Raw genomic sequence first — 27,395 nt, 5'->3', positions numbered from 1 at the left:
TTGGATAGCATTCCTTTCTTTAATATATCGCAAACCTGTAAAACATGGATTTTCTATTCTATTTCTGATACCTTCGATTTAGAAAGTTTGTGAGGATTTAAATCTGTCGCCCGTCACTGTTTCTGCTGCGTCTCACGGAAGGCTCACTTTCTTTGGGTTTGCTGATTTTTGACTTGGCGCGCACGTTCGAGTTCCGCGTGACCTGTGGGAACCCCGGTCCCCGGGCGGGGTCGCTTGTCCATCTCCTCCTTCGCTTTCACGCCTCCAGAGCAGCAGGAGAGCGCCGAGGTGTACTGGCTCTGGAGCCAAGCGCCTGGGTTCCAACCGTGGCTGTGCCACCCGATCACGGTCACACACCTGTGTCACTATGTGACCTTGGGCAGAGAGCTCGCCCTCTCGCTGCTGTGGTTCCCTCATCTGTAAGATGGAAAGGATCGTAGTACCTGATGCTGTGAGTCTGTTATGAGATATTATTGACACACATCGAGGGTTTAGACAGAACGTGCTGGATGGATGCTGTGATTGGCACATCGCGCAAGGACATATTAGTGGTAAACATTCGTCTAACGGAAGACTCAGGGGAGCAGAGACCCTCCTTTCTTGTCCGGGGGCGGAGGGCTGCGCTAGGCCAGTAGTGGGCACTCCATAAATATTTGCTGAACAAATATTTGCTCGCACGGTAGCTGAGGCAGATTCAGCACCCAGCAGAGACGGATTCTCGGCACAGAGAACGAGGTGCAAGCAGAACGCGTTAAAATCTTTGCGGGGCCGGACGGTGAGAGGCGAAGCTGGGACACTGGTCCAAGCTGGCGGCAGAGGGCCTAGATGTCCGGCCGGGGATTTGGGACTTGCCCTGCGGGTGTGGGTGCGGCTGGAGACGGCAGTCCCCTGGACAGCGGGCCGGGCTGTTCAAGGATGTTCCAGGGAGCACAGCCCTAAACGATCGGAAACCGGATGGGGCTCGGGAGGGGCAGGGCCCCGGGGCTGCGAATCTGTGAACGAGGACGAGGACTTGCCCGAGCTCGTTAGCTCCCCCCCTCTCTGCGTCTTTGTGCGTTTCGCTTCCTTTCTCAATAAACGTTCTTCCGAGAAATTCCAGGGGGATCTCAGCCAAGCAGAGGGGGAAGGGATCCTGCCCACGCCTGGGTAGGGGGAGGTGGAGGGGCGCATGGGGGGTGGTGGAGGGAGCGAAAGCCGGAGAGGGCGGGCGGGAGCGGGTAAGCAGCCGCGGGCTGGCGAGCGGCACAGGACGGCCCGGGACAGCGACCTGGCGCGGAGCCCGGAGCCCCGGGCGCCCCCGCCCCCGCCCCCGCCCCCGCGCGCCCCCGCCCCGGCTCCGCCCCGCCCCTCGCGCGGGGTCCGCGTCTGCGGCTGCGTTCCCCGAAAGACGAGGCTGCGTCCGGGTTCGGGTCCGCAGGGAGACGGAAGGGCATCGCTCCCCGAGCCGCCCAGAGCCTCGGAGCTCCGACACCCCCGGGATGTGAGTGCGTCCCCCGGACCCGTGGCCTGCGCTCCACGTTCGGATCGGCGGTGAGCGCTGAGGCGCGCGCGGGGTGGCGAGGGGAGGGGGCTCGGCGCGGGGTTCCCGGCCCCCCGGCCCAGGGGTGGGGGTGGGGACGTGGTGTTCGCCCCTCACCCCCCTCGGTAGAGGCCGTTCGTTCGCACCTTGTCCTGTCCTTTCCTCTCTGGACGTACTTACCGCTCCCCAGGAAAGAGAAGACGCACCCCGATCTCCCTTCCCCATCCCACAGGTGCTGGACGGGGGGGTGGGCGCTTCTCGGGCTGTCACCTATTCTGGCCCAAGTGACGCCGTGATGGTGGACGCTCTGGGCGATGGGCAGGGGGTGGGGCCGGAAGAGGGACCCGAGGGTGGATTCCGGGGAGGGGGTCGCGTTTGGGGGCCAGAAAAGGAAAGGGTCTTTCGAGCTCGGCCGGGGGCCGGGGCTACTGACCGAGGCTGCTCGTTGCCAGGTCCGCGCCCGAGAAGACTCCCGCGTGCGGTCCAAGCGCCTGCCCGAGGCCCGCCCGGAGCATGCCGCCTGCAGCCATGAGGGGCCTCGGCCTGGCGCTGCTGGCCGCTCTGCTGTGCTCTGGGCCCGGTGAGTCTGGGGGCGGCCCGCCCGGGGCGGGGCCGTCATCCTCCGATGGTGCCCGTCAGATCCACATTACTCTGGCCCCCGGGACTCCAGCCGGGTCCTGGCCTGAGTCGCTTTTCCTCACGCTGCTCCAGCTCCGGCCACGGGGGTCCGGGGGTCCCTCCGGGCCGCGGGGGACCCTCGAGCTTTCTCTCCCCGCCTTGCAGCCGGCTGGTCCTCCGCGGACGCCTGTCGCTCAGGGCGAGTTTCTGTGCTCCCTCGCGGAGCCCCGCCTGGCCACCCATCGAGTCCGGCTGGTCTTTCCAAGCTTAGAATCCACTGCGCCCCGGGAGGGGGAGGGGCAGGGAGCGGGGAAGAGTTGGGGGTGTGCCGGAGGGCACCATTGGTGTGAGGACCTGTGGCTGTGTGTGTGCATCTGCACATGGGGCCACGGAGGGCACATAGGGGCATCCAGAGTCCCAGTGGTGGCTCCCTCCCTATAAGTGCTGGGAAGGAACCCAGGTTCTCCCAGGACCTGTGGTCCAGATGCCCGTCTGGTCTGGTAGCTGATGGCCAGGGGCTGCCCAGCCTCACAGGGTCCCGCGGCTCTCTTAGGACTTGCAGCTGGAGGGGGCGGGCTGCAGGGGCCGCCGGCCTGGCCCTCAGTGCCCCTGGTCACCCTCCTCCTCCGGCCTCCGCCAGCTCACGGCCTGTGGTGCCAGGACTGCACACTGACCACCAACTCCAGCCACTGCACGCCGAAGCAGTGCCAGCCATCGGACACGGTGTGCGCCAGCGTGCGGATCACCGATCCCAGCAGCAGTAAGTTGGACCCCGGGGCCAGGTGGGGAGAGCTCGGGGGTCATCGGAGCCCCTCCGGCCTGCTGTGTGACAGCAAGCAGGCGCCTGTCCTGCCCTGGTCCCTCCGTGGCCCTTGCCATGTCCTCGGAGACGTGCCCAGGACCCAGCTCGGGACCCGACCCCAGGCCTCCTCCTCTTCCACAGGCAGGAAGGACCATTCCGTGAACAGGATGTGCGCCTCGTCCTGCGACTTCGTTAAGCGACACTTTTTCTCAGATTACCTGATGGGTTTCATTAACTCTGGGATCTTGAAAGTGGACGTGGACTGCTGCGACCAGGATTTGTGCAACGGGGTGTCCGTGGCCAGGGGCAGCCCCTGGGCCCTGGCCGGGGGCCTCCTGCTCAGCCTGGGGCCTGCCCTCCTCCGGGCTGGGCCCTGAGGTCCCCTCCCTCCCGCAGGGCTTCTGAGCTGCTTTCCTGGAGCTTGTGGCTGCCCCCTCCTCAGCCTGGCCTGGCTGGGGCTGGGGGCAGCCTTGGCCGGGCTCCACCATCTGTGGCCCTCGCCCCTCCCCGTCTCTCTACCAGCTCTGAGTCCCAGCCAGCGGGATGTGTCCAGGACGCCAGGTGTCGGGTGGCAGGAGGCCGGGGGGTGAGGGGAGCAGCTGGGACCTCTAGGTCTCTGAGGGGAGGCCGGGCTGGGCCGGGCCGGCTCAGCAGCCTGGCTGTGAGGGCAGGATCCGCAGAGTGACAAAGTCACTACTGAGTCTGGGGACCTGGGTCTGGCCTGGGTGTGGGGCGGAGGTTCCTGGCAGGGCAGGGAGTGAGGTGCCGAGGAAGCAGTCGGGCAGGTGGGCACAGGGGTGCTGGGGGCCGCGGGTGTTGCGCTGGGCTTCCTGGGGCTGAGTGAGGTTTGGGGGCAGTGGGCTGGGGGAGGGTTAGAGTCAGGTGAACAAGACGACAGGGTGAACCCGAGGGTGGGTGAGGCCTTATCGCCTGTGCACGCTGCGGACACTGGACGCGCACAGACGTGCACAGACACTAGCACACGCACCGGGCGCACACCCCCCACGCCTGCAGTGGTACACGCATCCACTCACTCACACGCTCACTCCCACAGGCACGCACAGACCAGCACGCATGCACCGTGGCTCACGCTCCCCAAGCCTGCAGAGTGGGACACTCACATCCGCTCACGTACTCACGCTCACTCCCACTGGTGTGCACACACGTGCACACTGAACCATCTACATCCCACTAGCACATGGACCGGTGTGCCACGCCACAGACAGCCACACACGCCCGCGTCCCACACAGTGACGCAGGGACGCACATGCCCCTGTGTGTAGGACCCTTGTTCCTGTTCTCACTTCCTCTCCGTTGGCCCCGCGGGTGACCGGACTCGGGGCGAGCCCCCTGAGCGGTCAGGGCTCCCGCAGGCCCACATGGAGCCCTCACACACATGGACTCTGCCTCTTAAGCAGATGTCCCCGTCCCCACCCCGAGTCGGGCACCACCACGGACGGGTCCCGAAGGCCAGCCCTGGGAAGCACAGACCAGCTGGGCACGCGGGCGGGAGGAGGCAGGGGCGGACCCCGGGAGCTGAGCCTCGGGTGCTGCTTCTCCTGGCCCTTCTTCCTCCAGCCGTGGGTCTGTGGTTTCGTCCTTGTTCCCAAGCCCAGCCCAGCCTCCCACACTCACTGGCCATGTGGCTCATCCTGTGGCACTTGGCGGCTGCTCCAGGCTTCCTCTGGGGTCAGGTCATCGTCCAGTCTCCTTCGTCCTTGTGTGGCTGACCCAGGCCACGGTCACTCCTGGGTCCTGGCTCCTTAGCAAGTACAATGGTTCTACTAAGAGCTTGCCTCGGCCTGCCTTCCAGCCTTCTCTCACGAGCCATGGAGAGGGATCTGGGGGTCTGGGGTCAGTGAACCAGAGAGGAGAGCGGGGTCGCTGGAGACCGTCGTCAGCTTCCTGCTGGTGGAAATGGCCAAGGGACTTGTCCGAGGGTCGTCTCCGGTCCGTTTTAAGTTTGCTCTGCTGCTCTGCAATGTACCCCACCCTGTCCCCGCCCAAACCTCAGTAAAGTGTGCTACCCATCGCTTGTGTCTGGTGCTTTGGGGAGCGTAGGGACTGGGTGCCGCTGGCGGGTGGCCCGGAAGACGGCAGCTCGCTCAAGGGACGTGCGAAGAGCAAGTCGAGCATCGCGGAGGCCGGGAGCTGGAGCCTGCGAGGTCGGGAGCAGTTTAGCCCAGAGGCCCCGGGAGGACCAGGGCTTGCCACCTCCTACGAGTCAGGCCAACTCGTACATCGGTCTTCGCGTGCCGGATTGATCATTTGGGAGGCGAATTTAAAACAGAAAGGCGAGAGGCGCTCTCCCGGCTCGTTTATGAACGGGACCGAGCGGCGGTGCGCAGGGGCGTCCTGGGCGGGCGCAGGGCGGGCAGCGCCCTCGCAGCGCCCACTCCCCGGCCGCCGGCCCGAGTCCGCGGCTCCGCTGCTCGAGCTGTTCCGGCGGTCCCCTCCCTAGCGGGGTGCTGGAGGGTGGCGCTCGGCAGCCCGGGTGAAGTGGCGATACACCAGCGTGCCCATGTGGCCTTTTTCCAGACAGTTCACCGAGGATGTCTCTCTGGGTCCGCACGTCTAGAGGGACTTTGTTTCCGGTGTCCGCTGAGCTCCCCTGAACGAACGGACGGAGATTTATTTGACCACCCTCGCCCGTGTGCACAGGGGTCTGCTGTCAGCGACACCGCCCGTGACAGTGCCCGTCCTCATATCCTCACGGACTGACGCGATTATTTCTGCGGGTCCATCCCGAGAGGAGATCTGCTGAAAAACAAAACGGACACCTCGAAAAAGGCGGCGTCCGGTCCCGCCAGTTCCTTGCACCCCCACTAGCCGTGGATGTTATCCAAGGAATGGTTGCCGGTCTGGGAGGCAAAAACTAGAATCCTATCGGACGGACACGTAAAAATTCGTTCATGACCCTGACCTCGTGAGACGTCTGTCAGTCGCTGTGTTTCTCCTGTAACTGTCCGATTGATCCTCAGCCCATCCTGCTGTTGTGGTGTTTGTCTTTCCTAATTGATTTGTAGACCACTTTGTGTGTTAGGGACTCAGCCTTCTCCACGGTGTATGTTTTGTTTTGGCATCTTCGTTGTACACATAGGCATGTTCTCAAGTGCCGTGAGGTCAGGTCCAATTGTTCTTTTATGGTTTCTGGTTTTCAGATCTTAGGAGAATCGTCTCTGCCCTTGTGAAAATAGTCTTTATATTTTTTTGTAACATTGTTACAGACTTGGCAATTACATTCAGATACGTGGTCCTCCTGGAGTTTGTTTCTGATGTGGCAGGAGGCAGGGACTTCTAAAAAAAAAAAAAGGCCAATTTTTGTCAATGCCATTTATTACGTAAGTCTTTCCCTGATTGACTCGATGTGCCGTTTTGATAACAGAATACGTTCTCACGTGTGCTTTCCCGTTGCTGACGTGCCGCCCCTCGGCGTCCCACCGGGCACTTTGCCACAAGGTGCCTGCGGTGCCGTTTTGGTACCTGCAGGTTCAACAACTGGGAAAGCAAGTTCTCCTCCTTTGCTCTTCGTTTCGAAAGATTATTTCCGTAAGAATAAATTGTGCTACTTCTCACTCTTTACTCTTACACGTGAATTTTAGAACCCATTTGTCCCGTTCCAGAATAATGCTCAGAATTTTGTCTGGCATTTCGCTCATTTAGGTATGAGGTTGGGAAGGATGCTAGTTTTACTGTTTTACGTCTTCCCCTCAGAAACTCAACACATCTCACCGTTTGGCCTCAAAATAATGCTCCTCTGTACAGTTCCATCACCATCTTCATGCGAGTCTTGTCTCTTCCTCGATGTGTGTGTTGCTAGGTAATTTCCAGTTTTTGTGGTGTCATAAGTGGGATTTCTCCCTTTCCTTTAAACGAATTGGTCATTTTTTGGTGCGGTGAGCTGATGTTTTTCATTTCCTTCATGACATCCTTTCCAGCAGTACTGCCCCCCAGATCCCGTTTAAGCAGGATGACTAGGGAGGGATTGGGGGATCGACAGAGCAGACAACTGATGGAGCCCTCATTTGCTGGAGCCTCGACCCCCTGCGCCACAGGCCTATCCAAGACCAATGTCAAGACAGAGGGAGTGAGCTTTGGAGAGGCCCCTCAAAGCACTTCAAGACAGAGTGGGAGGGAGGGACCACCCTCAAACCCGGAAGAGACACCCTGGGCTGCCTGGGGAGAGGGTTTGGAAGGAGTCGGGGGGGTGAGTGGGTCCGAGAGGAGCCAGACCTTACTATAGTAACGGGTGAGGGTGGTCCCGGCCGGAGGGCCACAGACGACCTCAGGCCTCCAGGCTGTGGCGTGGCCCTTCGATCGGACACAGCCCTGGGAACGAAGATGTGTTCTGCGTTGCCCACGATGTCAGTTTTATGCCACCCGGATAGACTAGATCTAGAGTGATAAATCGTCACAGAAAGAATAAAGTTATCTTGTTCGTCTGAGGGTGGGAGCTGTGCTCACACGCCCGAGTCGGTGTCGGCAGGCGGTTTTCATAAGGGGCCCCGTGGGGGCGGGGGACTGGAAGAGCAGCCGCTCAGGACTGGTGTCCGAGCTGGCCAGGCTGGGCACCGGCCGCTGCCCCTCCATAGCTCTCGTCGTCGGGGGCATCTGTATGTGTCTGCGTGGCAGAGCCGAAATCATGCTGAGACACCCTCGGGGCTGGGAGGCTGGCAGAATGGACTTTCTGAATTCCGGGAAAGTGGGGTTCACAATGCAGAGATTATCCACAGTGTGCAGAGGGTGCTGGGCAACTTGGGGACAGCCGCAAACTGCACCTCAAGCAGGGCGAGGGAGAACTTGTGTTCTGATGCATCGCCTCCTTATTCCATTACCAGCAGAGTCGCTTGGGTCGTCAAGACATAACTGGATAATTTACCAATGAAGATCGTTTTGACTGCTTTCCCAACGTTTTTATCGCAGACTTGACTTTTGTTTCTCCCGCGTTAGCTGGGACTTGCGAAGCAGACGTGCACAACGACAGCGGCTGGTCCTGTCTGTGCTCATGAAGGTCTTTCCTGTTGTGCCTTGAGCTGATGTTTAGTGTTAGATTTGAAAATTAGTCTTTATTCAGCTTAGGCTCTATTCGTATTTCAATTAGATGTTTTTTTTAGGGATGGCTAATGAATTTAGAAGAAATGCCTTTTTGCTGTCAATATGACCGCGTCTCCCCTCAGTTAATTAGTGGTTAACACAGTGGGCTCTGTCGCTAGATGTCCTAACGGGGTCGGACCCCAGCGGGTCACAGTGCGGCATTCTTTCAACCACGGCGAGGTTCCAATTGCCAGTGTCAGTTAGGACGTTCGCGTAGCAGCTCACGCTGGACTCAGATGCAGCTCCGTCTCTCGCTGCCCTTTGCACCGTCCGTCAGTGGCGAGCTCGGGGTGCGGGCGGCCTCGCGGAGCCGACGGGCGATTTCTCACGTTCCCCTTGGCTCCTGCGGTCCGGGGAGTTCACCGTCCCCGCCGTCTCCTCGGTGTGGGTGCTGGGGGGCCTCGGTCGCCCTCCCACCCCTCCCGTGGGGCTCGGGCCTGTCCTTCTGAGGGTTCGCAACTGCCCATCTCCTCATCTGCACTCGCTCAGCCGGGTTCGTGGTTATTATGCCCACTGGACGCCTAGCAAGTAGCCTTGGAAGAGGCAAGACACTGACATAACAAAACCTTCACTGGATTCGCAGAAAAGGCCGAGCTTCCGGTGTCTCTTCCACCTGCTTCTTGCTGTGCGATCTTGGCCAAGTCCCGAATCCCCTCCGAGTCTTATTTCTGCACCTCTGAGGTGGGGACACAACCAGCTCCCAGTGGGGTTGCACGCGGAGGAGGTGCAGAGCCTCTGGCCCCTTCTGTCCCAGCCTGGCAGAGTGCTGGCCCGGGCAAGATGGATGGAAAATGGGAGGTGGGGGTGTGGGAGGATGAACACCTCCCCTCCCTCAGTACCTGACCCCTACCCCGTTCTGCCCAGGCTCTCCCCAAGCCGCTCCCCCTCCTAGCCCCTCCTCTGAGCAGTGGGGAGCTGATTGAGTATTGGAGTCACTGGCTCAGGTCCAGGTCCTCAAAAGGGCCATCTAGCCGCTGCGTGGAGGTGGGGGAAGGGGTCTGGAGGTTCGGGGTCTGGGGCACACGATGCGGGTCAGTGGGGCCTGTCTAAGGTGGTGGGCCTGGCAGGACCCGTGTTTGGTGGGCAGCTGGGCTAGAGAGAGTGGAGGAAGATGGGACAGCTGGGGATGCCCGGGACGGCCCTGCACCTGGCCTGGGGAGGGCCGCCCAGGTGAGGGGCACAGGTGAGGACCAGGTTGGGACAGGTAGAACCAATGGGCAGCGCAGGGCGGTCAGACTGAGCTGGGGCAGCCGTGGATGTCCTAGAGGATGGAGAGAGGGAGCGGGGGCCGAGAGCAGGGCCGCTGGGACCAGGAGGAAGAAAGTCTGTGGGTGGAGCAGGCATCGTATCAGCTGCCCTTAGGCTCAGCCAGCAGCTCTCCTGGTCGAAGCTCCGAAACTCCCAGGCTAAAGCTCCCTGTCCTTTCCCATCCCCTCCCAAGTCCCGCTGATTTCACCTGGCTTTTTCCTCAGCGCTGATTGGTCAGGGTGGCCAGGCGCAGCCAGCGGGCATTGGCTGAGCCAGGGAGAGCGGGGGTTTGGGAAACTCACTGAGTGTCCAGCGGGGGGTGGGGTGGGGCGGGGGGTGTCACACCATCTTTGCCCAGGAAGCACTCAGCCTTTGGTCTGGCATATGTGCAGGGCCAGGGCTGGCCGCCCTGCCCTCCCCGCCCCAGTGGGTGGCATGTGGGGAGCTTGTTCTTTAAGATCAGAGCCCCTTCGCTGGACGAAGGCCGTGGAACGAGGCCTCTCAGGCCAGCCCCTCGGCAGAGATCGGTCACTCTCTGATCGAATGAATGAATAAAAGAGGAAATGAACAAATGAGGGGAAGAGTGATAGCGGCCTGAGTCATGGGTCACGGGCGGGAGGGGGCTTCGTGAGGGAGGGCTGGCCGAGCGGGGCTGGCGCAGGCGCCGGGGAGGGCTGGTGGCAGGCTGAGCCCCTCCCGTGGGCTGGCGCCCCCAGACTCAGCATTTCCTGTCAACGCCCTTCTCTCCAGGTCACTGAAACCCTGGGTCCCCACTCCCTCCTTCAGAGCACTGTGCCCTTGTCCCCTGATGTGGGGACCCGAAGAAGAACGTGCTTGGAGTCTGGCCACCAGACGGACAGACTCCAGGATGGACAGGAAGACAAGCTTTCACCTTCTCGAGGCGACTCGGTTTGGGGTCTTGGTCCAGGGGAGGCCTCGCAGGGGAGGGGATGCAGCTGGGCAGGGGATTGAAGATTAGCTCTCAAAATTGAGTCATTCCTGGCGAATGTCCCCAGCGCTCCATGCAGGAATCGCCATGGTTACCAGGCCTTCCAGTCCCCCGGTTTCCTCAGAGAGCCCTCCCCGCTCGAGCCAAGTGTTCTGTTTCCAATAGCAGTTGCAAGGAATGAGCCACAGTGTCTCAGGTGTGGACACGGGCGCCAGCAACGCGGAGCTGAGCAGGAAAGCCCAGCGGGTCGCAGACAGCCGATTCTCGACCACGTGGTGCTTCTCACTCTCATTCACGTAACTTAAAAATACAGCTTTGTAGACAGTGAAACTCTAGATCATCCACCTGTCATCTACCTACCCTGTCAGTCTGTCTGTCTGTCATCTATCTATCTATCCATCTATCTATCTATCTATCTATCTATCTATCTATCCATCCATCCATCCATCCATCTATTCTATCAACCCACCGCCTCCTCTCTGTCTCTCTTCTCTGTCTCTCTCTCTCTCTTCACCTATCATCAGCTCTCTCTTCGTCTCTCTCTGCACCCCCAGGGGGGAGGAGAACAGGGTTTTGGAGTGGAGAGGGGGGAAGGGGCCCCGAGGAGGAGCAGGGACAAGTGTTCCTGCGACGGGCTCAGGTCATGATGTCTGAGGCCCAGCCATAGTGACGCTTATCATGTGAGTTTTCTGGGGCGGCTGTGACAAATGAGGGGGCTTGAAGCAACGCGAATGGATTCTCCCACGGGCCTGGAGGCGGAAGTTGAAACCGAGGCGTCAGCGGGGCTCGCTCCCTCTGAGGAGTCTGGGGGAGGGAGCCTCCTCGTGTCTCCCCGCGTCCGGGGGCTCCGGGGGCTCCGCGGCCGCATGGCTCCGACCTCCGCCGTGTTCGCGTGGCCTCCTCCTGCGTCTCTGCGGGTCCTCTCCCTGTCAGTTATGAGGACCGTCTTGCGGAGTTGGGGGACCCACTCTCATTCAGGGTGCTCTCAGTCCTGGCCCTGACTGTGCCTGCAAAGACCCCGTTTCTAAATCAGGCCACATTGTTTTCACATTTCATCGTTTACACCAAGAATCCGGGGACACAGGACGAGATGAAATGGCTGGACACGTTTAGACTTTAGGTGTCTCATAATCGCTCATCGTTTCATTCCACCCCGACAGGTTACCAGTGCCACGCGTCCTGCGACCTAATTCCTGACCGCACCCGAGGCTCGGGTGCGCAGTCGCCCCACGTGCTCGTGGCCGCGCTGTGTCTGTGCGGCCTGAGCACACGCTCCCTGCGTATCAGACGAGCTCGCCCTCCGACGCCCGCTTAGTTGTCATTCCGCCTGTGCCTACATCACCCTCGCCGGTCCTCACCGCCACGTGTCTGTCACCGATCTGATTGTCTGTTGCTTTTTCTCTGGTAGATTCCTCAGGAACAGCGATTGGGAACAAAATTCCCTGAATTCGTCGAGGTGGAAAATAGCTCATCGGTTTGGCTGGATAGAAAACCCTTGAACCGCACTTTCTCCCCGCGCAGTCTAAGTATGTTTCTAGTAACGAGCTGCGTGCCTTGGGCGTGAACGGGCAGGCGTCCCCTGACTGCCCCCTCTCCTTCCTGGCCAGCCCCACACTGTTCCAGAACTTCTCCTTCAGTTTGAGGAAACCCTGCCTGCTCGCAATTTCGCTCATGCCGAGCCTCGCGAGGTCGCTCGCACCTTTGATCTACTGACAGTCCCTATAAGCGGCAACCTACCGAACCGGGGCAAGGGGAGGTGGCAGAGAGGCCAGACCTGGAGCCTTCTCCTGGAGCGAATGGGAAGAGAGGGAGACAGAACTCTGAAACGAGGTGTGGGAGCCCCCCTAGGCTGGCCAGGTGCTGCGTGTGTGTGCATGTGTGTGTGCGTGCGTGCATGTGCGTGCACGTGTGTATGTGCATGGGCGTGCATGTGTCTGTGTGTGTGCCTGTGTGCATGTGCGTGCGTGCATGTGTGTCTGTCTGTGTGCGTGCATGTGTGTGCGTGTGCGTGTGCACGCACGTGTGTGTGTAATGGTGGGTGAGAGCAGGAGGGCTCAGGGCAGTGCAGAGGGGGTGTGGCCTCAGTGCACTCTGCACTATGACCCTAAGCATCCAGGGAGACACCTGGGGATCCACCTGTTCTAGAACCAGCTGCTTGTCCTGCCCTCCCGGAACCAGCCCTGCTCAGAGCCTCATCCAAGGTCTGGCTGCGCGACGCATACTTCAGCCCAAGGTGTCTCGGCTGCCCCAACCCCCCTCTGCCCAGAGCCAGTCTTGAGAGGGAGAGGGGCACATGGTGTGTTGGGAAGAAAGAACTCGCCATGGAGAGCACACCTAAGTGTGGGCGCCAGGCACCCGGCCCTTCTGCCCCTCCCCCTCTGGGACTCCCTCTCCTCACACCTCACACTTACCTCCTGGACGTACCCCATCTGTTCTCTTTGTGTCCCCTCATCCCATAGGGATTTCGAGCCTGCCTGCAGTCGCCTCCCACGGCCTCCCTCCGGGACCAACCCCCCGCCCCGTCTTTCACGGCTGCTCGTGGACGTGCACAGAGTCACCCAGCATGCACGTTCCAGCTGAGCTTAACCAAGAAGACACTCTACCGGAGCCAAGTATGCTTTTCATGGCCTATTTGATGCCAAGATTTTTACATTTTTGTGTTGTTGTTGTTGTTTTTTGATGACTTTGCTATTTAAAATAGCCGCCAGGCACAATGCCGAAGTGCTGTCTAGTGTGCCTAAGTGTAGGAAGCCTGGGACATGCCTCATGAAGATACACGTGTCGGATGAGCGTTCAGGCATGAGTTGGTGCTGCTGGCTGTGAGCTCAATGTTAACAAATCTCCAAAATACTAAATAAGATGTCTTTAAACAGAAACACAGAACAGGCTACTTTCGTTTCTGTCTTTAAACAGAAACACAGAACAGGCGACTTTCGTTTCCAGTTTAAGGGGTGCAACATAACGATCTGATGCATGTACATATTGCAAAATGATGGCCACAATGAGTTTAGGCAACACCCATCACCTCACATAGTCACAAATTGTTTTTCCTCGTGATGGGAACATTTAAGATCTACCCTCTAAGCAACTTTCCAGTATATAATGCAGTGCGGTGAACTCTAGTTGCCAAGCTCCACCTCAGACCTCCGGACTTGTCCATCTTGTAACTGGAAGTTTATGCCTTTCGACCCCCTTCATTATTCTTCCGCGCATCACCTTTGCCTCTGGCAACTGATCTCCATTTCTATGATTTTTTTCTTTGGTTCCAGATATAAGTGAAATTGTACAGTATTTGTCTTTCTCTGTCTGACTTATTTCACTTATCATAATGCCCTCGAGGTACCTCCCTGTTCCTGCTAATAGCAGGATATCCTTTTTCATGGCTGAATATTCCATTGTGCGCATGCGCGTGTGTGCGCGTGCGCGTGTGTGTGTGTGAGTTGGCTATTGTAAAGCATGCTGCAGTGATCATGGGGGTGCAGAGATCTCTTTAACAGTGTTTTTGTTTTCCTGGCACAAACACCCAGAAGGAAGTGCCGGGTCACATGGCGTCTCTATTTTTAATTTTTGAGGAACCTCCATACTGTTTTCCATCGTGGTTGCACCAACTTACAGTCCCACTAACGGTGCATCATGGTTCCCTTTTTCCCACAGCCTTGCCAACACTTATTTCGCCATCCTGATGACGACCGTTCTGACAGGTGTGAGGTGACATCCCATCGTGGTTTGGGTTAGCATTTTCCTGATGATTAGTGATGCTGAGAATCTTTTTATGCACCGATTGGCTATTTGAATATTTTGCCCATGTTTTTAAATTGGGTTATTATTATTTTTTTGCTCTTGAGGTGTATGAGCTGTTTACATGCGTTGGATGCCTATTACCAGATGTGTGATTTGCAAATGCTTATGTTTTGCCTGCTTGATGAAAACATGGCCACAGGCGCACAGGAATCTAACCCCGCGTTTCCTCCAGCGACGGTGGCTTAGCGTTCCACAAATCGGCGTTGGTGGTGACTTTGTAGAAGGAAACCACCATGAAAAACGGGAGTCGGCTGTATTTGCAGCCAAGGAGAGTCCTTTGAAACATCTGCGTACATTACCTGGGCTCGGGGACTGCAGTGGAACATTTGGGATTCGTTTTCGGGGACTCCACTGCCTGCCCTGTGGTTCGGGCATCCAGCGGCTGAATGACGATTTCTCCCTTGGCCAGGAGGGGGACGCATCGTCAGCTTCCTCAGGTTTCGTGACAGTTGCCCGTAGTGACAAGTGGCATGCTTAGCGAGAGGAACCCCGCTGCCGGCATTGCCGCTCCACGCATGCGCCCTGTCCCTTCCAGTCGGGCTTACAGTGAGGTGGATTCCAGAACAATCGATCCGCGCCAAGGTTGAGGCTACGGCCGCTCTCCAGCTCGGTCACACTTTGTCCTCGGCCTCAGTGATTATTTGAGGACTTTTGATGTGCCACCGGAAGCGTTTAATTATGTGTGTAATTTTTCAAAGGCCAAATGCACTTTTTTCCCCAGCGCGACCAGTTTTCAAAGGCATTGCATCGCCCAGGGCCCCAGCCCAGCCTCCCGAGATGCCGTCCCCATCGGCCCGCTTGTCTTACCATTTAATCCCACCAATAACTTTATAAACCCTTGTCACACCATGCCGCTGGGGCAGAGAGATTAAAATAATGTTTGCGTTGTGACACTTGAAACAACAGCACCATTTCCCGTCCCCTCGCGACAGAGATGACCTTTAGGTCTGTCCCGCATGTTCCAGGAACTGGGGCGGTGGCGGGAGGCGGTCCAGTCGGTCCTGTATTCCTTCTGGTTTGCGGACAACGTTTCCCAGGTAGCGGGGTGTCACCGGTGTTCACAGGTTCAGACCTCCCGAGGTCCTTACGCAGCGCTGGACAGCGACTTCTGCCCTCCCGCGCGGACGGCGCGCTCAGCGCAGCCAGCTGGACCCTTACACTGCGGTACCCTTACACTGCGCTTCTGGGGTTACCCGAGGACCACAGCGGAGGCCACACTGACCCGCGTGGTGTCCAGTCAACTCCCCTCCCCCAGCCTCGGCCTGACCACTGACCTGGAGGCAGCAGGTGCCGTCGTGATCCGAAAAGGAGTCCCTCCGGGGTAAGGAAGGAGGCGCTCTCTCTCGGTGTCGGTGACAGTGTCCTGTTTTAATGGGCCTTTGCCTTTATCGGCCGCCGGCGCTAGGTCGCTGCGGAGCACGCGGCGTCTTCTGGGAGAGCGCTCCCTCTGGTGGCCCCAGTTGGAATAGCAAGGCCGTCACCTCCAGGACTTTCCCTCCTGACTCCGCCCCGAGACCAAACCCTAAAATCCCCCGAACTTCCGGGGGTGGGCGGCAGTCCCGTCCGGGCCAGCGCACAAGCCTGTGCTGCTGAATATGGGCAGAGTTCGGGTACTTTGGGGGGATGGTTTGCTTCCAAAAACGCGTCGGGAGGGTGGGCCCTTTTGGGGTACTCTGCCCTGACACCCGCGAGTCAGACACGCTGTAGCCTGCAGGTGCGCCTGCGGGCCGCCGAGTCACGTGCTCCCTGCGTGCTGTCCACAGTCACACCCGGTGTGTTTGAGGATCCATCCAAACTCCGACACGCGGGGTTGGCAGCCGCCCGCCTGCCCGCCCGCAGGCCGCTGCCTTCGCGGGTTCACGGCGCTCGGAGCAGAGGCCCTGCCGCTCGGCACTGCTGGCCACGGGGTGCTTTTTGGCATTATTTCCTGCAGATCGTCTGAAAAGTAACCCGATGGCAAGTGCAGGCGCGTTGAGCTCCGAACGGCTCTAGGCGGCTGCGGGTGAGGGGTGCATCGCACTGACTCTCTGAGGCGAGCTCGCAAGCCGGCGGGGGTCCGCTCCCCTCCGGGGAGGTGCTGGGGGACACAGAGTACGCTTCTCTTGCTCCGAGGGCTCTTTCCCTGGGGGATGGCGGCTCCCCAGTGCCCCTTCTGTTTGCGTGATCGCCCCCGACCTGCTCGCTCCTATTTCCATCCCTATTCACACTCCCGCCAGCCACACCACCCGCCCCAAGCAGCCACCCGCAGCCCTGCTGACACTTCCCTCGGACCCACCGGTGTCCCAGCATTGCTGGTGGGGCCACTTCACAGCTAGTCCCAATTGGGTGACATGGGTCAAGTGATGACCCAGACTGAAGTTTCTTCGGGAGCGTGTGTTGCCACCTGGGCATCGGGTCCTGGGGCCACCAGCTTAGGCGAAATGAAAGGAACGTCTGAGAGGCGGGGAAGGTGTGAAGTGCAGAGCACCCTCACTTCCTCCTCCGGTCCCAGACGCTCGGCAGGTGGGCGCCCTGCCTGCCGCCTCCCCTGCTGGGTCCAAGGACACACCGTTTAAAGGACTTGGCCAACCATTCGCATTTCTTCACACTTGAAATGAACAACCGATGTTCCATTTGCTCATTGCAACTTTCCTTGCCAAGTCTGCTCAGAGGGGGACAGGAATATGGCGTGCCCACATGCCAGCGTGTCCTCTGGGCCGCGTGGGTGTGCTGGAGGCGGTAAGAGTATGTACCCACATCAGAAGAAACTCTGCCTCCATAGAGAAGTGTGCCTTCAAGGTTGCTTCTGTCACAGACGAGCAAGGGTCAGAACAGAGCACCAGTTCCCAAATCCCCAGCTGCACATCTCATTCTTTCTTTCCTGTCGTAAGAAATTCAGAGTGTCTGTAATATCATTTTCCATGGACAGGAAGCGATCTAAAATTATTCGACACACAAAGAAACAGGAAAATATAACCCGCACTCTAGAGAAAATATAACGTATGGAAATTAACTCCGAGACCATCCAGATTTTGTAATTATCACAAAAAGACTTTAAAGCAGCCATCATTACTATGTTTAAGGATGTGAAGGAAAATATGCTTGTAAAGAATCTCGACAGAGAAATGGAAACTATAAGATAAATCCCAGAGAAATGATCGAACTAAAAAACTAAAATATTTGAACTAAAAATTTACCGGTTGGGCTTTATAGAACATTGAGGGCGGTGTGGCTGGCTTTATAGAACTTGAAGATAAATCAATAAAAATGAACCCATATGAAGAATACACAGAAAAGGGTAGAAAAAATTGCAGAGTTTCAGGGACCAATAGTTAAAGGTCTAATATACATGCAATAGGAGTTCTTGAAGAAGAGGAGAAATACGGGCCAAAGAATTTCCATAGTTGACCAAAGGCATACAATTCCAGATATAAGAAGCTCAACGAACCCCAAGTAGTATAAATATGAAGAAAACTACATTTAGGTGCAGCCCAGTCCAACTGTGGACAACTAAAGATAAAACTGTGGGAGTGGCCAGAGGAAAACACGCCTTACCACGCAGCGGGCCAAGAGCGCACACGACAGGTGACTCCCCATCAGGGAAACACGGGAGCAGAGCACGCTGGAATGCTGTGTTCAAGATCCCAAAGAAGAAGAGGGTCTGCCCGGAACTCTATGTCCAGGGAAGATGTCGTCAAGAAGGAAGGGAAAATGAATCATTTTTCGACACGATAACACCATGAGAACTCATTGCCATCGTACCTACACTGCCAGAAATGAGGCGTTCGCACCACGGGCCTCTCAACAGGACATTGTCTTTATTCGTCCATGTAAGTTCAGGAGGATATAAAATTCGCTCAAACTACCACCCTTCACTGCATCTGGAACATGTCGAGAAGTGTTATGTTCCTCATTCATTTGTCCTGGGTATTTAAAAAAATACTTAAGACGCCATCTTTTTACAGATTGTGTTCATTTAAAATGTGGGTTTTTTAAAATTTATTTATACATGTGATAGAATTGTATTGATCTTTTTCGTTGTTGATTTCTAACTTCATTGCATCTAAGCCAGAGAATACGGTCCTGAGATACGAGATAAAGATGTTTTTTGAGACATGATAAAATCTGGACACTATGAACAGAACCAAAGTACTGGAAAGTCTTGTTCAAGTTTCTGTTGTGACCGCTGAGTGTTTAATGACCTTCACGCAGGAGGAGCCCGAGGGAGCCGCTGGGCCACTCTGGTCTCCTAGAACATGAACTTAACCGGTGGAGCCGTCCTCTGTCATCTCAGCGGATTAACTGCAACGCACTCATCTTCAGCACCGCACACGGCACGCAGGGCGGCCTGGGCTCTAGAGAGTTCCGTCAGTTTCTCAGGGATGCAAGAGGGCGTGGAATATTGTTTCCAGTGTCCAGCTGTTTGCTGTCTAATCTGGCTCCGCTCTCATGATCTGGAATCGAGTTGGGTTTTACCGTTCCAGCAAGCGGCGAGGGCAGGTCAGGGGCGGTCTGCCCCGTCCGAACCAGGGGGGACGGAACGGACCTGTCCCCAGGTCGGAGGCAGGGCCGGGCAGAGGTGGTGCGGAGAAGCAGGGTGGCAAACTCATGGTACAGTCAGGGACAAAGGGGTCCCAGATCTGAGAGTCAGGTATGTGACACAGAAGAGGGACAGAAACGTGCAGACGTGGCTAGCAGAGAGCCACGCACGCTCGCGGGCGTGGTGCGAACGAGGAAGTGTTTCCTAGCAACCAAGGCAGCGAGGAAAGGCGATGAGCGCGCACCGCTGACATCGGCAGGCGGCAGGTAAACGCACCTGTACGCGCCCGCACGAAGCCAGACGCAAACCTTATTTCTGGGAAACCAAAGTGCGCAAATGCACGCGCTGCGTGCGTCTGCGCAGAAGCTGGTCGGCGACACCGTGAGGGGGCGCAGAGGGCTGCGGTGCCTCCCGCCTTCCGCCCCTGGTTTTCTGCAGCGCTTGTCACCTCTGAGCTGGAGTCACGACCCACACAGCCCTTCTCTGCCCGGTTCCCTCCTGGACCCCAGGCCCCAGACAGTGGTTCCTGCAGCTTTTCCCCCAGTTCTCCCAGGATGGCGATGACTCGGTACCACGATGACTCAGGACCAGCGGGCTGTCCTCTGTGGGAAGCAGACCGAGCCAAACTCGGGGCTGCCCATGGTCCTGGGGCCCGGGTGCACCTGGGGGTGCCAGGCTGCGGGGGGACGGAGCCCTGCATATCCGAAGGTGTGACCTCGCACCCATGTAGGCGCCTCCGTGGCTCTGGGACTCAGGTTCCATGGGAATCTGCCACCCGGCACGTGTGACTTGTTGGCCCTGCCCTGCCCGGTAGACAGTCGGCCACGGAGACTGGGCCAGTGCCCAGCGATAGTCTCCCCGAGCGTTGGCGAGTGCCGCGGTGCCAGGAGCGACCCTCGGGTTCTCCCCTCAGCCTGCGAGGCGGCAGGACGAGCTGGCGCTCATTGTTGTCCCTCTGCCGATCGAGACCACAGAGGGGCTGGTGGTCTGCTGGCACTGGGCAGAGGGGGTGAGTCTCCACATTTTGGGAAGCCTGGGACGCTTCTGGAACCAGGACTTGGGGGCGACGCCCTTCCTCCATGCTTGCCTCATGGAACACAGCAGGCCCAGGGTACGAGGACTGGAGTGTGAGCACCCTGGGGTGTGAGCAAACACCAGCGTGCCCGCGGACCTCGAGCGCCATGTGGAGGGTCCCCGGGGTGGGACCCCGAGCCCTCAAAGGCCTGGAGACAGCTGTGATGCAGGGAAACCTGGGCTGTGTCCAGAACTCCCTGCTGGGCAGAATCCCCTGTCCTGGGCGGAGCGGGGCGGGTCCTCAGCGCCTACGACCTGGGGTAATGGGAGACTTGATGTCAAAACGTGATGACCTCGGCCAAGAATCATCAGTGACGTGCCTCACAGCCCATGCACTTACACACACACACACACACACGTGCACACATACTTACACACATGCACACAGACACAGACATAATACACACATGCACACATGTACACACAGACGCACATACATATGCACACACACAGACACACAGACACATATACACTCACACACACCCAGACGCACGTGTACACAAACATGCAACAATCAACAACTTCACTAAAGTGTGGTTTAAATACGATGACAAGCACACTTAGGGGGATGCTTCAGTAAGTGTGGACAAACTCATAGACCCAGATAACCACCGTCGCACCCCAGACACGGCACGTCGGCCTCGGCGCGGCGGAGCCCGGCGCCCCCTCCGCGGCGCGGGGCGTGGCTTCCGTCGCTGAGTCCCCTTGCGGGAATCAAGTGCGGCGGGGTGGTTGATGTGCCACGGCCCCTTCTCCGTTCCTGTCGCTTCTTTGCATTATTTCCTCTTTATTTCTCATTTTCCTTCTTGCCAGAGATGTCACCCTTCTGCTGGTCTGTTGGCTCCATGGGTCTCTATTTTAGTTTGGTTTCCTGGTCCGTGAAGTCACACTTGTGGTTTCTTTTGGCTTAATCGGTCGTTCTTTCCCCAGGCTCCGGATCGCAACCCACGGTTTATTAATTTTCAGCCTCTCTTCTCGCCTAACGTGAGATTTTAGTTTATCTATTTTCCTCAAAGTGCCACTTCCGTTCTAAAATGAAAGTGCTTACTGATTTTTACTCAGCAGTAAAATTCAAGGAATTTTTTAAAACCCTCGTCTCATTTCTTCTTCAGCAGATGAACTAGTCAAATGTAATAATTTAATTTCCAAATATTTGGGATTTTAAAGTTTATCTCCTTCGTTATAGACTTTTAATTAAATGGATATGGTCAGGGAACATGGCCCACGGGACAACGGATTGTGAAATGATAAAAATCTGGACATTGAGGACAGAATGGGAGGCCTGAGCGGCCCTGGTCAAGGCTGAGCAGAACAGTGGGCAGGACAGGCCAAGGGGCATCGTGACATTTCTGGGTCCTTCCTCCCTTCATTCTTTATTTATTCGTTTATCCATTTATCCAGTAGAGTTTCTGGTTTCTTGCCGACAGTTTGCGTCAAGGGACCTGCAGCCTGGGTCCCCGGTTTGGGGGAGGCGCCAGGGCCCCCAGCTCCAAAGGAGCTCCCCGCCATGGGGGAAGCAGAGTGGACGGCACGGTGGGCTGTGGGGAGACGTGACGTGGTGGCCCCGGACCCATCACAGGCACCCACCAGGTCACACACACACGTCCCAGGAAGACACAGCCCTGAGGGGGGACCTCTGACCGTCCTCCCACCACGTTATCCTTGTCCCTCGGCCCTGGCCTTGCTGGCCGGCCCACAGCTCAGGCCACCAGAGCTTCCTGATGCCTTTTGTGGAGACACAGGACCTGGCACCCCGGGGGACCGGGAGGGGTTTACATTCAGCAGAAAACTCAACCGTGGTGAAGGGGGGATGGGTCCTGCTCCAGCCGGGAACCCTGGGGCTCTGGTCTGGAGAGCTGCTGGCAACGGCAGTGGTCTCCTTGGCACAGAGAGAGCCAAGGCCCAGGGTCGTCCTGCACCAAAAAGGCCCTTGGGCACCGCGGGGCGACCAGCCCACCTCTGTCCGTGGGGGACATGAAGGCTGGTTGGAGATTGGGGGCAGGCGTGCAGGTGGGCGGCGAGCATAAGGACCTGGAGTCACACAGGTGTGCAGACCTGGGGGAGGCCTGCAGGTGGGGGCCTGACGAGCAGGTGTGTGGGTCTGGGCTTCTGCACCTGGGGGCTGTGCTCCTGCCCCACTGTACAGACGTCGACGCGAACGCGCTGACTCCGCCTCGGCGAGCCCTCCGTTCAGGCTGTGCCTCCGACTGACCCCAGTGGCCCTGGCCGGCACACACCGGCCTCGTCGTTAGTGACGAGCGCTGCTTTGTGAGCCAACACAGTGTGACCACGCACACTCCTGCCAGTAACAGCAAGCAGGACTAACGGCCGAGACACGTGTCAAACTGGCATCGCTGTCAGCTCTGAGCAGCTATCCCTGTAGGACCACTAGGAAGTGGGCTCTGCTTTGCCAGCATCCCCCTGCCTGTCAATCATGAGTAGTGCAGGTGCGAAACGTGTTCTGTGACAGCCGTGCAGACCGCTGGGGCCGCCTCCGCTCAGACGCCATCCCGGTCACTGCTGCCCCGTCACCAATCCCGTTACACCGTCCGGCCCTGCTCTTGGGCCCGCCTCTATCTCCCCGTCCTCCGGGGTGTCCCGTGGGGGCCCCAGCTCGGCTTGACCGCCCTGAGCTGGTCGTTGCTTCCACCCGTCCCAACCCGGGCCTCCCCTGTGCCCCTCACCTGGGCGGCCCTCCCCAGGCCAGGCGTGGAGCCGTCCCGGGCACCCCCAGCTGTTCCCTCAGCCTCCGCTCTCTGCAGCCCAGCTGCCCAGCGAGCGCAGGTCCCATCGGCCCCACCACCCGCTCCCAGCGTCTCCGTGTCCCATCGCCCTAGGTTGGCCTCACCAACCCTTGTCATGTGCCCCAGACCCCACCTCCACGCAGAGGCCGCTGGCCCTTTTGAGGACCTGGACCCGAGCCGGTGACTCCTGCCTGCCCAGCGCGGGGCCCAGGATGCAGGTCCGCTGCCGCCCCGCCAGATGGTGGTGTCCAGATCTGACCGCTCAGGTCCTGGGCGGTTCGCGACCACGGGGGCTGGGAGTGGGGCCAGCGGCCGTGGTCTGGGCACGGCGGGTGGAAACGGCGGAAGGAGCTGGCGGGGTGTGGTCGAACAACGAATTTATTGCCCCTGGAAGGAGTGAAGGTTGTGGTCTGAACATACGGGTGGCACCCAGGGCGTGACTCTGCCTGGGCCTCCGTAGACAGAGGTGGCTGGGGTTGGGGGAGTGGCTAGCCAAGTAGGGGCCAGAGTCAGGGCTGGCGCCACGCTCTGGCTTTGCCCAGGCTCCGCCTGCCCCCGCCGGGCCCTGGGCAGTCCATTCGGGGCAGGGGACCTTATACTGAGAGCTGTCACCCCAAACCGGGACAAGTTTATCCTCTGAGCAGACCTGGGGCTCCACCCTCCATCCCCTGGGCTGTGTGGACAAAGGGCCCCTACTGGGGATGAGAGAGGGGGCCGGGCCCAGGGTGGAGACAGCGGCCTCCTTCCCACCACCTCAGAGCGCAGGGAGGGCCCGGAGGCGGTAGGACGGGCGGGCCTGCCGGGCTGAGGAGCAGGTGCTCACAGCAGAACCCAGAGGAAGCCTATGCCCAGCGGGAGCAGGAGCCCCCCTCGCAAGGCCTGGGGACTCTCCAGCGTGGCGGGCGCGCTGTTGCAGAGACTGTGGGCACAGCACTGGCGGGTGATCCTGCTCCGCACCTTGCTCGTCAACAGCCACTGGTGCTGCATGTTGGTGTTGGGGCAGCGGGGGGCGCAGCGTCTGCTGAACATCATTTGCACACCGGATTCTGCAGGAGAGAGGAGGCAGGTGGCCCGCGGCCTCCAGGAAGGAGGCCACCACGGACGTGGCGGGGTGGGGGAGGAAGGGGTGCGCTCTACGCGGCCATCGAAGGCCCCACTCAACCTGGGTACCAGAGGACGGGAGCACGGCTGCCCTAGGTCACCTCAAGCCCCTGCAAAGACGAGTCCGGGTGGCCCTGCTGGGGGCTCTTCCCTGAAACCGCACGTGGCTTGCGCCACCCCAGCCAGCCCAGGTCCTTCGAGGGAGACGGCGCGGAGCAGAGTAGAGAGGACAGGGACTATGGAGACCCCGCTGAGCTCTCGGCCCTGGGCCCAGGGTCTCCCCACTGTTTGTGTGCGGATGTGGCAGAGACTTCAAAGGAACCATCGTGGAAGCAAAATGCTCCAATGACCCAAACGGAAAAGGCCATCCCGCGTGCCGTCCGCGTTGTGCTGTCGCATCACGCCGAGTCGTGTCTGCCTGCGGTGCGTTGTGTTGTGTTGTACTTTGTTGCGTTGAATGATACGTTGCATTCCAGGACGACTGCATTGTGCCGCCTCAGGCCGCAGAGTGGTCTGGGCTCACCTGGACGAGAGCCACAGGAGGGAGGCCTCCTCTGGAAGCCCCCGGGGCCCAGCCTTGAGCCGCTGCCTCTCCCTTCCCAGGGCTCCAGGTGGAGAGCTCCAGAAAAAGGTGGGGGGCGGGCGGACCAGGGGCCTGAGGAGGACCCTCACTGCCCCCCCGACTGCCGCTCCCAGTGCCAGGGCAGCATGACACGGCCTCCAGCCCCCGCCTTCCAGGCAGAGAAGCTGTCCCATAAAGCTCAGTGGGGCCACGGGCGAAAGAAGCAGCATCAAAAGAAGAACAAAGCCGGGGGAGGGGGCTGCGCCCCGCCGCCGGGCAAGGGAGGGGGGACCTCTGCAGGGCGTGCGCAGGCAAAGGCGTCCCTGCGGAGGCCCGGCGCGGAGACCAGGAGGCACTTTGTGGGCGCGCACCTTGACTTAACCCACCAGAAGGGTCGAGTGCAAAGGAACAGCGAGACGCATTTTCTTGTGTCATTGCAAATCAGGGAACAGGAGGCTCGGGGTTCATTACGGGGAACGGATTAAGTGAACGGTGCCCCGGCCAGGCCCCTAGGGCTTGAAGCCACAGAGAGGGGGCAGCTCTGCTGGCTGCTGGCCAGTCCCCAGGGACCTGGAACCACATAGCCAGAACCAGCAAGCCACGATCTCCGTCTCTCCGCGTCCGGCTCTCTCTGGACATTTCTATTCTTCCGTAACAGAGTGTTTCTAGTGGCCGGCTAGTGACATTTCAGTGGGTTTGGGGACGTGTTCCTGTCTGCGTCTACAATAGCCCCCTGCCTGGGGGACCCTGCTCCCACAGCCACGGCTCACGCTGTCCCAGTAAATTCAGTTACTCCAGAGCCTGACAGTCCATAGGCGTATGACATCTAGGAGCTGGTACTTCAGAAGGAGAGGGAAACCAGTGGCTTGAATTCAGAATCCAGGGACAAACCCTCCAGTCCAGGGGAGGGAGAGTGAGGTGTCTGACCAATGGGTTTCAGGGCGCCCCCACTCCCCCCGCCACCAGCAGCCCTCAGAGCTGCTCAGAGCCCAAGCGGTCAGCGCCCGGCCCGCTAGTCTGGGCCCCTTTCCCCACACTCCAGGGACTCACTCAGAAAGACGAGCACCTCGTGGGAGACGCAGACGCGGTCCGTGGTGGAGCACTGGGTGGGCCTGCACAGCTCCTCACTGGTGACTTTGAAGCAGCGGTAGCAGCTCAGGTTCACGTCTGTGGGACAGACCCCCGCCGAGCCGGAGCAGAGACCCCGCGGCCCCCGTGGTGGCGGCCGCCCCGCCCGCTCCTCACCTGGCTGCTGCTTAGCGCCGCCCGCCAGCTCCGCAGATGCCAGCAGGGCCCCCAAGACCAGAGCCAGGCCCCCCATGACGCCGGAGGTTTGGCCTGAGGGGGGAGGGGTGGAGCAGAGTTGGAGGCTCCATCCCGAGCGCCCCCAGCTCTCCTGACAGCATCTCCCCTCCCCCGGCCACACCTGCCTGGCCCCGCGTCATCCGATGCCCCTCCGACCCTAGTTCTCACGGGACCCTCCTCCCAGCCCTGCCGACCCCGCTTCCGCGCTGTCGCGGGGACCCGACGCTTTGAAGGGTCAGCCCCAGGAGGGGTGGGGGCCTGTTAGCCCCTCCCCAGCACCCCCTGCTCCCGGGTCCCTGAGCACGCAGCCTCAACCTCCAGGCGCCTCCTGCCAGGGCAGAGGTGGGTGCCTCCCCGCGCGACCACCGCCCGGGGCCAGCCTCAGCGCCGGCGCCAGCTGCGTCCCAGGCACGTCTGAGCCGTTCCTTCTCTCAGGGTGCGTGGGGCGGCTCCCCGAGCGCAGCGGTCTGGGAGAGAGGGAACTCTGAGCTCCAGCGCGCCTGTGACCAGGCTCCAGGGGACGCAGCCTGCAGCACGCAGCTGGGTGGCGGCGCCACAGGGCTGGGCCGCCTCCAGGACGGGGACTGTCCTGGGGCCCTGCAGGGAGGCGGAGGGGCTCTGACTGAGAGGTGGCAGGAGCTTTGCAGACCCACACCCTCGGTGAGGTCCTCGGTGAGGTCCTGAGTGAGGTTCACAGCGGCCGCCAGGCCGTCCTTTGCCCAGGGCTGGGTCTCTGTGCCCATTGACTGTCCCTGGGATGGACAACCGGCCCTCTCAGGCTGTTTAGATGGACTTGGGGCCCATCGTGTTTCTCTTCCCCGATCTCCGCTTGCCGGGGTCCCTGCCAGAGGTGGAGGGCGGCCCTTCCCATCCCGGCACCGGCACCGGCACCGGCACCGGCGTCCGCCCTCCCCATCTCCTCAGCCTCACGCTCCCCGCACACTCGCCCCTCTGCCTCGTCCTTTATTCTTGCTCCTCAGCTTGTCCTTCTCGCTGGCCTGGGCTCCCCGGGAACCGGTGTCGAAAAGAATCAGTGACGCTCGCTAGGGGACAGTGAGACCCACTGTGAGAGGGCCACGGGAGCAGAGCACACTGCCAAGTCGTTCTGCAGTGGGCGGGAGTCGCTCCCAGAGCAGCAGGGTAGTGGGGGTTCGCAGTCAAGGAGCAGTGGGGGAAGTGGACAGAAAACGGCCAGCAGGAGACGTCAGGGCGGGGGTCTGGCTAAAGCCACCCCCCACGGTTCTTGCTGAAGGCAGGCCGGGTGACCAGACCCACGGGGGTGCGGGGCAACCAATCAGATATCTAGGGTTGGGGGGTGATTCTTGCTCAAATTAGATTTCACAGATGCGCCCAGGAGAAGGTCCAGAGGCCTGACTAGAGTTTGGTCAAGCAAAGAATCTCTGTCACCAGACGGCGTGGAGCTCGGAGCCCCCGTCCTGAGGGCAGGGCAGCAGTCTGCGTGGGGCCTTCTCCCCTCTGCGGGTGGCATCACACCCCACGCGACCTCATTTGGGAATGTGGCTGGCTCCGGACCCAGGTGTGGGCAGGAAATGCCGCCTTCTCCTCTGACCCCCTTCCCAGAACCCCGGTCTCCCAAGGCTGTCCCCTAAGGGGCAGCTCCCTGTGCTCAGGTGACCTCGGCGGGGTGTCAGGTGGGCACACAACCTCTTCCTTCCTTCCTTCCTTCCTTCCTTCCTTTGTTTGTTATTTATTTTTACTTTGCAACAAAAAGGGTTTAAAACAGACATTTTAAAGCAAGATGTGGCTACGGTCACCTCCTCTACCCCGAGTAAGCCAGTGCCCCAGTTTCTCCTTTTATTCTGGAAAGCGTTTCTCTGCCAGTTTGCAGGCGACACCTCCAGGCCTCTCTAAACGTTCTCTTTCCGTGAACTGTATACCGGCGGCTCCGGGAAGTCTGATGACACACGGGATTCCCAAGTCACTGTCTCCAGTCCTGTCTTCCTTCCGTGCCATCGAAATTTCCTTCGGTACTTCAAGAGTCATTTTCTTCTTCCTAAAATCCACATTCTTTTTATTTTATTGGGGTGACACTGGTTGA

The 27,395-nt window shown here is 59.4% G+C and overlaps 2 protein-coding genes across 6 annotated transcripts; one reads left to right on the top strand and one right to left on the bottom strand.

The window, feature by feature from the left end:
* The first annotated feature begins 1,052 nt into the window (after positions 1 to 1,052).
* On the top strand, positions 1,053 to 4,972 carry LY6H (lymphocyte antigen 6 family member H). 4 transcript variants are annotated; one of them, XM_039845976.1, is made up of 5 exons: positions 1,053 to 1,146; positions 1,418 to 1,530; positions 1,972 to 2,099; positions 2,778 to 2,897; positions 3,081 to 4,972. In XM_039845976.1, the coding sequence occupies exons 3-5, from the start codon at positions 2,033 to 2,035 to the stop codon at positions 3,314 to 3,316; spliced, it is 423 nt and encodes a 140-aa protein (XP_039701910.1). In that variant the 5' UTR covers positions 1,053 to 1,146; positions 1,418 to 1,530; positions 1,972 to 2,032; the 3' UTR covers positions 3,317 to 4,972. The 4 variants fall into 4 exon arrangements, with proteins under 4 accessions (XP_039701910.1, XP_039701909.1, XP_039701911.1 ...); XM_039845975.1 differs by having other exon boundaries at positions 1,062 to 1,146; positions 1,418 to 1,480; XM_039845977.1 differs by lacking the exon at positions 1,053 to 1,146 and adding an exon at positions 1,710 to 1,751 and having other exon boundaries at positions 1,354 to 1,530.
* A 17,763-nt stretch (positions 4,973 to 22,735) lies between these two features.
* LY6L (lymphocyte antigen 6 family member L) lies at positions 22,736 to 25,636 on the bottom strand. Of its 2 annotated transcripts, XM_039846220.1 has the most exons (4): positions 25,458 to 25,636; positions 25,277 to 25,369; positions 25,082 to 25,198; positions 22,736 to 23,414 (listed from the first exon to the last, which is right to left on the bottom strand). In XM_039846220.1, exons 1-4 carry the CDS (start codon positions 25,474 to 25,476, stop codon positions 23,188 to 23,190), a joined length of 456 nt encoding a protein of 151 aa, XP_039702154.1. In that variant the 5' UTR covers positions 25,477 to 25,636; the 3' UTR covers positions 22,736 to 23,187. The 2 variants fall into 2 exon arrangements, with proteins under 2 accessions (XP_039702154.1, XP_039702153.1); XM_039846219.1 differs by having other exon boundaries at positions 25,082 to 25,369.
* Positions 25,637 to 27,395: the final 1,759 nt, after the last annotated feature.

The sequence above is a fragment of the Pteropus medius genome, unplaced genomic scaffold (assembly GCF_902729225.1).
Source record: "Pteropus medius unplaced genomic scaffold, Ma_sr-lr_union100, whole genome shotgun sequence".
Lineage (NCBI taxonomy): Eukaryota > Metazoa > Chordata > Mammalia > Chiroptera > Pteropodidae > Pteropus > Pteropus medius.
The sequence above is the reverse complement of the archived record's forward strand: the minus strand, read 5'-3'. Positions and strand labels throughout refer to the sequence as shown.